This window comes from Sminthopsis crassicaudata, chromosome 4 (genome assembly GCF_048593235.1).
Source record: "Sminthopsis crassicaudata isolate SCR6 chromosome 4, ASM4859323v1, whole genome shotgun sequence".
Classification (NCBI taxonomy): Eukaryota; Metazoa; Chordata; class Mammalia; order Dasyuromorphia; family Dasyuridae; genus Sminthopsis; species Sminthopsis crassicaudata.
In genome coordinates this window covers 334723095-334731813 of record NC_133620.1, presented here as the reverse complement: position 1 = coordinate 334731813, position 8719 = coordinate 334723095, and the positions used below count along the sequence as shown (strand labels likewise).

Here is an 8719-nt window from a genome sequence, read left to right as displayed (position 1 = left end):
GAACAAGATGGGACAAGAACTAAGGTGATGACTTTTTCTCTAAAAGAAAAGCCCACTGACATCTCAGTATATCAGTGATTTACTAGCACTTCCTGGCCATCCTTTGATTTAAAAAACAACAACAACAACAACATCAAATTTTATAATCTCTACCACTCCCAGAGAACCATCACCATATTCTAGAAAAAGTCGATTGAAGGTCTGATGTTCTTGAATGGTTGAGGAAGTTAAAAACCAACTCCAAACACTGGTACAAGTGTTTATTTCCTTCTCCTGGGCAGGTCTACCCACAATCAGGCAGAGATTTCCCCATTTTGCTCCTTCAGGAGCCCCCCCAAATGTTTCATTTACATGCGTTAAAAATAGCTGTCCTAGTCACAATGATCAAATGTTAAGAAGCAAAATCTTGTGAAACTAGTTGCTCCTAGTTACATGGTCCAAGGTCATGGAAATACAAAGGATGTTTTTAATGGTACACAATATATACAGGTTAGTATAATACAGGGACACAGTGAGTCACTGATAGTCCAGTAGCCCAAAGGAAGAGCCCTGGGTTACAGTGGGCCTGGCTTGCCAATGCTGGTTTTTCCCGCCATAAGCTAGTCAATACTTCACACCCTCAGCACCGTTCTTCCAACAAGGGAGGTCTTCCAAAACCACAAGAAGTCTCTGAATCACCAGCCAAGGCAGAATTTTATTTCTGTTCCTGAAGAGGCTTGAGTGTGTGCGCTTTGGGCTGGCAGGAGATTGGAAGCACCAAAGACCTTAACCTTCAATCCCCAGGAAAGGAAGGATGATAGGTCATTCATTATTTCCTCTTGGCTTAAGAGCCTATTTCACAATGGAGATGAAAGCTGGTAGCATGGTATATGAAAGTTTGAAGGAACATATGCCAGTGGTAGGAAAGAGGTGTTATACAGTGGAAGACACATTTTCCTGCCTTTTTTTTTTTTTTTTTTTTTGGTGAGACCTGATAGCTTCCTCTTGAAAAAGAGAGAAAAATTTGCACGGAAATAAAACAGGAAAAAAATAACCTGTCTCTCTCTCAGCTCTTCCCTTAATGGGAAAATTCAGTTCCATTGTCCTGGTTAGCTGCCTCTCTCATTAAAGAGACTTTCTCCCTCAGTGGGATGAAACCAGGATTTTCTTTAAGCATTAGTGAATGTCTCACTCTTAGTTTTCCATGCATTTTATTAAAAAAAAAAAAATGCTGCTAAGCCCAGGGGAATTGGTCAGTACTAAGAATAATATCAATATATATATATATATTTATACATTTTTTAAATGTAGGAAAGGAACTCAAAATCCCACATCTTAAAAGAAGAATGTGCTGAAGGTTTCTCTCCTTTGGAAAACTGATTTAAAAAAAAAAAAAAAAAAAAAAGGAGGATTATATACCTTTCCAAATGTTTCCCTGAACACCTGAGACCAGCCCCACACATCTAATAAACTCAGAGCAGAATTTCCATCTGAAGGAAACAAATTGGTCAAAGGCATAGATAGAAAGGGTGGGTGTCCAATGGCAAACATGCATGATACATGTACACAATGGAAGAGGCCAAAGAGGCCCCAAATCCCTATCCTAAATTCTCCTGGAAGATCATCAATGTGCACTATCCAATACTATCCCTTTTTTCTGTCTCTACCACATTCCCTTCTCCACGTTTCATACTCAACAAATTTATATCTACATGTTGATACCAAAGAGTCAGCATGGCCCTCTGGCCTATTTATTTAGATAGTATTAAACTACTTATTTCACATTAACTTTTCTTTAAAAGTTTAAAAAAACCCAAACAAAACAATTCTTCCCTCTATTTCAGACAGGTCAAAAAAACAAAAAAAAAACTCTCCTATCAGTGCAGTTGGGAAGGAGGGGGAAGAGGAGATTAAGAGATCTGATGACCTGTTCTTTTGACTCAGAGTAACTATCAAAATGTGACAGAAGAAAAGTCCTCAGTGAAGGTTCAAGGAGGGGTAGCTCTGTCCCCTGGACTGCAGCCTCTGGTCCTGTCCAGGTCTCCATCTTTTCTTTGAAAGAAGAAAATGACTGAAGTATAACTTGAGGAACAGTAGCTTCTAGATTCCCACCATTGGTCATTTCCAACATGGAGAGGATGGCACTTGAGGGGGGCACACCACAGAGACCCCCAACATCTCTCTGCCTGTGGTTGGTAGTCTGCCGTATTCCAGCACGCCAGCCTTGCTCTGGAGCCTGCTTTCTCTTGAATCAGCTCCACCAGCTCATGCTCTCTTCAGTTGAGCTTGTTTCATTCCCTTAGTTCATGCATTTTTCTAGTTTCCTTTGATTTCTATTTAAGAAATATAGCTTGTGTTTTCTTTCAGAGAAAAAAAAAAGGAAGAAAAGAAACCACTCGAAGACTATTGGGTCGGAAACTCATTCCCGTAATGCCTCATGTGCTCATCAGTGACGGAAAGGTATGTGGCCCTCATGCTGGGAGTGTACTGGAGGGAGAAAAGGGGAAAAAATGAGAGCAGGAAATGCATTTCCATTATCACTCCTCATTAGGCACCTCCTTGGTTAAAGTTACATTAGAAAGTTCTAACTGTATAAAGATGTTACAGCAGCAAAGGAAGCTCAGTATGGCATTACAATCAGAAATGCACATGAGGGAATAAATAGGATGCTTGTAGGGCAGTGCTCTCCAGGCTTTTTTTTTTTTTTTTGCAACCCATAGTTGTCAAAATGAGTGCCATATGAGGCAACCCATAGTGTCAAAATACAGAAATACCAATTTCTGTCATATCTAGGGAAAGATGGGGAACTCCTAATGTGAACCTTAAATACTTCTGAAGAGGGACAATGATTTTTATGAGATTTTTTTAGTCATGAGCTCAAAAGGGACTAAAAACTGAGGCTTTTCAATGTTACTTTTTCCACTCATGACTTTTTTGCCTGAGAAATTTTTATGTGATCCTGGGTACGTAGGTATATAAAGGTACGTAAAATAAATTTTTTTTAAAAATTGAACATTTACTGAGAGTGAATTATAATTTTACAACCCCCACACTCAGGTAGGTGACTCAGAGTTTAAGAAGCTGGGACTCAGTCTCCTTTAGAATAGGTGTTCTTAACCTTAGGTTTGCAAACTTTTTTTTTTTTTTTTTAAATAATCCACTGTACTTCAATATCACTGTGGTTTTTTTTTTTTTTTTTTTTTTTTTTGAATCCCATGTATTTTACTTAATTAATTTGCAAACATTCTGAGAAAGGATCATAGGTTTCCCCAGACTGCCAAAGGAGTCTGTGACTCTTTTTTTTCTTTTAGAAGAACCACTATTAGCTATCACACCTGAAGCTTTCCTCATCACCTACCCTCAAAAACAGTCTCAGCTTATAGTTTGTAAGGAGGAGGAAAATAAACCTTCTCACAGCACAGCACTTTTAAGAACCCTCCTCCAGACGAGCATGATATGTGCTTCAGAAGAGAGGAGATCATTCTGCCTTTGCGAGCTTAGAAATAGGAGGTTCACATTAGTCCCTGCCCATTTTAAATTGGAGGCTTATAGCCAAGGCTGGAGAGGTAGCTTTTGAAGGAGGAGATTGAGGCCACAGGCCCACTTCTAGGAGAAACCCTCTGGCTGTGCTGTCTGTTTCCAGCTTCAGACCCTTTCGGAAGCTCCTGACCTGTTCAGCTCAAACTTGAAGAGCAATGTCACACCACAAGTGGACAGCCAGGTGCCTGCGCCCACTTCAGGTTGCAGGAGGCCAACTGATCTCCAGGACTCAGGGATGAGGAAGTGCTCAGAAGTTACTGGAGAAGAATGAGGCCAGTAATAATTAGTGTGCCTCTAGAAAATGGTCAAGGGGCCAGGTGAGTGGACAAGAAGGTCTTTTCAAACACTATCAAAAAACAATTACTTAATGAGATGCGTTAAATGTCAAAAATCTTCCTGCAGTCCCTAGACATATGGTGACTGATGCAGCTTTAAAACAATATCAAAGAACACATAATTCCTTAAGTGGCCTCAGATGACTTAAAATATCAGTGGGGAGTAATGCAAGTGAGGGTCTCTGCCTTCTTCCAAAAGGCAGCACTGTAGATCTGGGCAGTGCTGCTGACCCTGAGAGATGCCCTGGAGAGGACTCTGCTAACCTATTAGGCCTTGGGGAAGGGAATATGTGTTTATGTAGTGCCTTCTATGGACCAGGCACCGTGCTAAGTGTTTCACAAATATTTCATTTGATCTTCACAATAACCCTTTGAGGAGGTGTTGTGATTATCCTCATTTTGCAGTTGAGGAAACTAAGGCAGACAGGGTCCCCCAGCTAAGAAGTTTCCAAGGTTAAATTTGAATTCAGGTCTTCTGACTCCATACCTAGGACACTATCTGTAATACCATCTTCTCTCCCAATGCTACTAATTCAGTGGGCGTGAATAATGTCCGACTACATCCCCCAGCTTTTAAAAGATTTATCACCTGTGGAACATTTAAAAGCCCATTGTGTAGTGTGAAGCAGTTTTAGCAAAGTGCACAGGACCTTAGCCCGTGCTAAGGGGAAAGTTCTAATCTCTGAGTTGGCGGCCTGGCCTCCCTCTGGTGGTGCGGGGCACCCATACTCTGCTACCTACATTGCAATTTTAGATGCCCAAAGCCACTCTCCTGCATCAGGGTAAATTTACTGTAGTCAGCTATCTACCACTGAAAATTTGGATGCCAAATGCTACTCTGCTGCATCAATCACTCTATGTCTGGGAACTGCAGGAAGATTTTTAATATTTAACACATCTCATTAAGTAAAAGCTGTTGAGGCAAAATAGAATTAAACACTGCTAAACATAAATTATTTTTGATTGCCTATTTTCTTCCCTCATAGGCATAGATAATAACAGTTGACCTTGGATACAAGGCTGAAGAGCAGACAGAATAAGAATTCCTTGCCAGAGTTCTAAGCTGCCTGAGACACCTTCTCCTGGACATGGGAAAGACTGCTCACTAAGTATGGCCTGGCCCTCCTGCTCTGCCCGGCCCAGCCCAGCCCCAGGTTGAACCTACCCCTCCCCTTCAGTCATTCTTTTGTGTCTCTCCTTATCCTGAAGGTTACCAGCTCTAGAGGCCCCTCAGAAGTGTCTCAGATCTGCACTATGGCAAGAGCAACAGTGAGAGTGGACAAAGCCCTGGACCTGGCCACAGTTGGGAAGGTCTGGGGCCAAATTGGATCTCAGACACCTAATGGGTGACCCAAGTCCAGGGTCTTGTCTCTTTGGGCTGTAGTTTTCAGTGTACATATTACAGTTTTGTAATATGAAGGGGTTTAAATGTGTTTTTCTCTAAGGTCCAGTCCGTCTCTAATGATCTTTCTGGGGTTGGGAGAGTGGAGGATGGAGGGGTGGGTATAATCACAGCTTGTTGCTCCCTTTCCCTCACTTTTTTCCCCCCAGTTTGTGGCTAGCACAGCGTGGATTACAGACACGGATCTTCCTCCTTCTGCCATTTGACTTCCTGTAGGTGTCTTAGATACAGCTAAGGGGCTAACCCTCAAATGGAAAAGACCAAAATAGGAGTTGACACACTTCCGTTATCCACAATCATTAGGGAGATATGGGTTTGCATCAATAGATGCTGCATCCAAATGAAACCTCAAGTGCACTTGGAATGGTGGGTCCTGTGTTCTGCCACTAATTTATTAGCTAGGGGGCCTGGGGCAAGCCACCTGAGTCTCTACACCTCTTTTCTCTCTCCTGTAAAATGGGGTGATGCAGTGGAGAGACTGCAAGGTTGGAATTGGCCTTTGTGAGTTCAAACCTGGCCTCAGACGCTTCCTAGCTGTGTGACCCTGTTTTCTTCTTTGTAAAATGAGCTGAAGAAGGAAATGGTAAGTAAACCACTCCAGTGTCTTTGCCAAGAAAACTGCAAATGGCATCATGATGAGTTGGACGCAAGTGAACATCAAAAATGGCAGGGGTTGGGGGGTGAGTGTTGGACTGCATGGCCTCTAAGCTCCTTGCCAGCTCTAAATCTATGATCCTCTGGACTGCTCTGTGCCTCAGTTTCCTGGGGGGGGGTTGGGCTGGACAGTTTTTGAGATTTTTCTATTTCTAAATCCATAATCCTATGACCCTCTGACATTCCTTCATTCCGTCTCCCCCAAAATGTCCATTATTGTAACCTGCAAAAATACAGTAGTGAGAGATATTGTGGACAGGGAGATGGCCAGGAAGACCCATGTCAAGCTCTTCCTCTGGCACACATTGTGTGACCCTGAGATAATTCCTTTTAATTAGATCTATTTTTGTTTTTGCTTGATCTGAGATCAGGATGCTTTTTTTTTTAATTTCAACTGAAGCACAGTAGATTCTGCTCCAGCCTTTTACCTTTACTCTGTATGTATCACTCTGCTTTAAATATGTTTCTTATAAACAGCATACTGTAGGATTGTGGCTTTTAATCCATCCTGGGACATAATTCCTTAACTTCACAATGCTCTACCACAGAGGCACCAGACTCAAATAGAAACTGGTCCATTATTCTTTAGTCCCTCCCACTTTCTGCCACCCCACAAACCACAGCACATCAAAACTGTCATGGGGGTCTCTTGGCAAAGACAGGGGAGTAGTTTGCCATTTCCTCTTCTAGTGGATTGAGGCAGATTGAGTTAAGTGCCTTGCCCAGGGGCAAGATGTTAGGAAGGTCTGAGGGCCCAGCACCCTCTCCACTGAGCCACCTCCAGGCCTCTTGCTTGTAGACAGCACCTAGGCTGAGAACACCACATATTACTATCTATGTTCCACTGTATCTTTACATATATATATATATATTTTTTTTTTAATCTGGTTGCTTGTTTATCTTAGTGCTCATTGAACACTTCTGCTCTATTAAATTCTGCAAAACTTCATCTAAATTACAGATAAAGGGTCAACTTTCATTAGTTGAGGAAATATCCCTAGCCAGGCTTCCCTGAATATTCTGGACTCTTTCCCAGGTGGTCTCAGCCTAGCATGGGATCTCCACCCCTTCTCCTTCTTTCTCAAGGAAGGAAAGGCTGTTGAGGAGGGAGAATTTGGGAAAAGGGGCATCAGTGCCAGACTTAGCTTCAGGAGGCCAAAGTACCGTGGGGGGAGGAGAGGCTCTTCCAATCAGCGGCACGTTTTCGTAGCGCGGGTTCCCACCAAAGAGCATCGCTTGGTTCCTGCAAGGGTGGAAGAGACTGCTTAGGAGAGGGAACAAGAAAGCTAAAAGGCAGGGGGTAGGTGAAAACAAAAGAGGAGAGGAAAACAGGTGGGCTGTAAGGGAGGCTCATTTTAGGAGGGAGATGCTCAGGTGACAGCCTAGACATGTGCCTGCATCTTGAAATGCCTCCTAACAACCAGCACCGCCCTTTGATCATCCAGGGGAGACCTGTGCTATAAACAATATATCTTAGCTCCTAAAGATCACTGGCAGGGTGGAAGGACAGAAGGAATGGCTAGGGAGCACCTATGAGACTTCTGTCTCCTTCCCTGGATCTTGCTAGGATTGGGGCTTCCTAACCCAGGGGCTATGGCACTAAAAAAACCAAAAAAATTTAATTGTATAATTTTCACAGGATAATTATAACTTTTATGACATAATTATTTCCTTTGCAATCTTATGTATTTTATTTTATACATTTTAAAATATTATTATTCTGAAAAGTGGTCCATTGCCTTTATCTTTCCATTCAGCCTTATATTGTCTTTATGATTCTAAATCAGGGCTTTTTAAATTTTTTCCACTCAGGATTCCTTTTTGCCTAAGAAATTTTTGCACAACTTTGGGTATATAAAATAGGTATGCAAATCAAACTTTTACTGATAAATCATGCTTTTGCAACCCTCACTTTCATTTACAAGACCCCACATAGAGTTACGACCCACAGTTTAAGAAGCTGGCACCCAACCCAAGGCCTGCTCATCTCCGGCCCCAGCAGCTTTCACTGTACAGAGCAGGGTCGTTTTCTCTGTTCCTGTTGGTCTAGGAAGTTAGACCCAGGGAAGCTGCATGGTTCTTCTCAGACAAACAGCACTAGGAAGGGGTTTTGTATGATGGTCTGTTTTCCTAGTTCAGAGATCGGGATGCAGAGGGAGTGAACCTCACATGTATTCCGAGACTGGGGCATTGGAGACCGTCTGCGCTGGGGGGTGCAGGCTGGTCTGACTGCCCAGGCTGCTGCTGTAGCTGCAAAAGCTTCGGAGCTGCCCCCGGGTTGGGTTGTGGGCTGCAATACGCCGGGCCTGGGGATTGAAAGGATCGTCTTCATCGATGTCGTCGTAGCTCCGGTCCCTAGAACAAGAGGCAGAGCACGCCCAGCGTGTCAGAGATGGGGAGGAACCATGCTACGTTTCCTTAGCCTGACATTCCAGGCCCTCCACAATCTGGTCCCCAACCCACCTTGCTAATCTTGTTGCCTGCTACTCAACAGGAACTCTCCATCCTAATCAACCCGGTCTTTGACATGTGCTGTGCTCCACAACTGGAATACCCACTTCTTGGTCATCGTTTATCCAAATCAAAGGACTCCAGACCCACCTCCTCCTTGAAGCCTCCATGACCACCCCAGCCCAGAGGGGTCTGTCTCTAAATACCAATAGCATTTATGCCCTTCATTTGTCACTTCTCACATGTTACCATTACTAAATAGGACTCAGCCAGTAACTTTATTTTCCTATGTACACCTTCTCTGCCTATGAGACTATGAGCATCTTGCAAGTAGGGAGTGTTCTACTCTGACCACTTC

The 8719-nt window shown here is 43.1% G+C and overlaps 1 protein-coding gene across 1 annotated transcript in view; it reads right to left on the bottom strand.

Moving 5' to 3' along the window:
- Window positions 1–246: 246 nt before the first annotated feature.
- Window positions 247–8719, bottom strand: part of TTYH2 (tweety family member 2) — an 83603-nt gene continuing 75130 nt past the window's right edge. The window contains exons 12-14 of the mRNA XM_074260676.1: window positions 8080–8265; window positions 7075–7153; window positions 247–2466 (exon numbers count right to left, since the gene is read on the bottom strand). Of these exons, the coding sequence (XP_074116777.1) occupies window positions 2383–2466; window positions 7075–7153; window positions 8080–8265 (349 nt within the window). The 3' untranslated portion in view covers window positions 247–2382. The remainder of the gene's footprint in view (window positions 2467–7074; window positions 7154–8079; window positions 8266–8719) is intronic.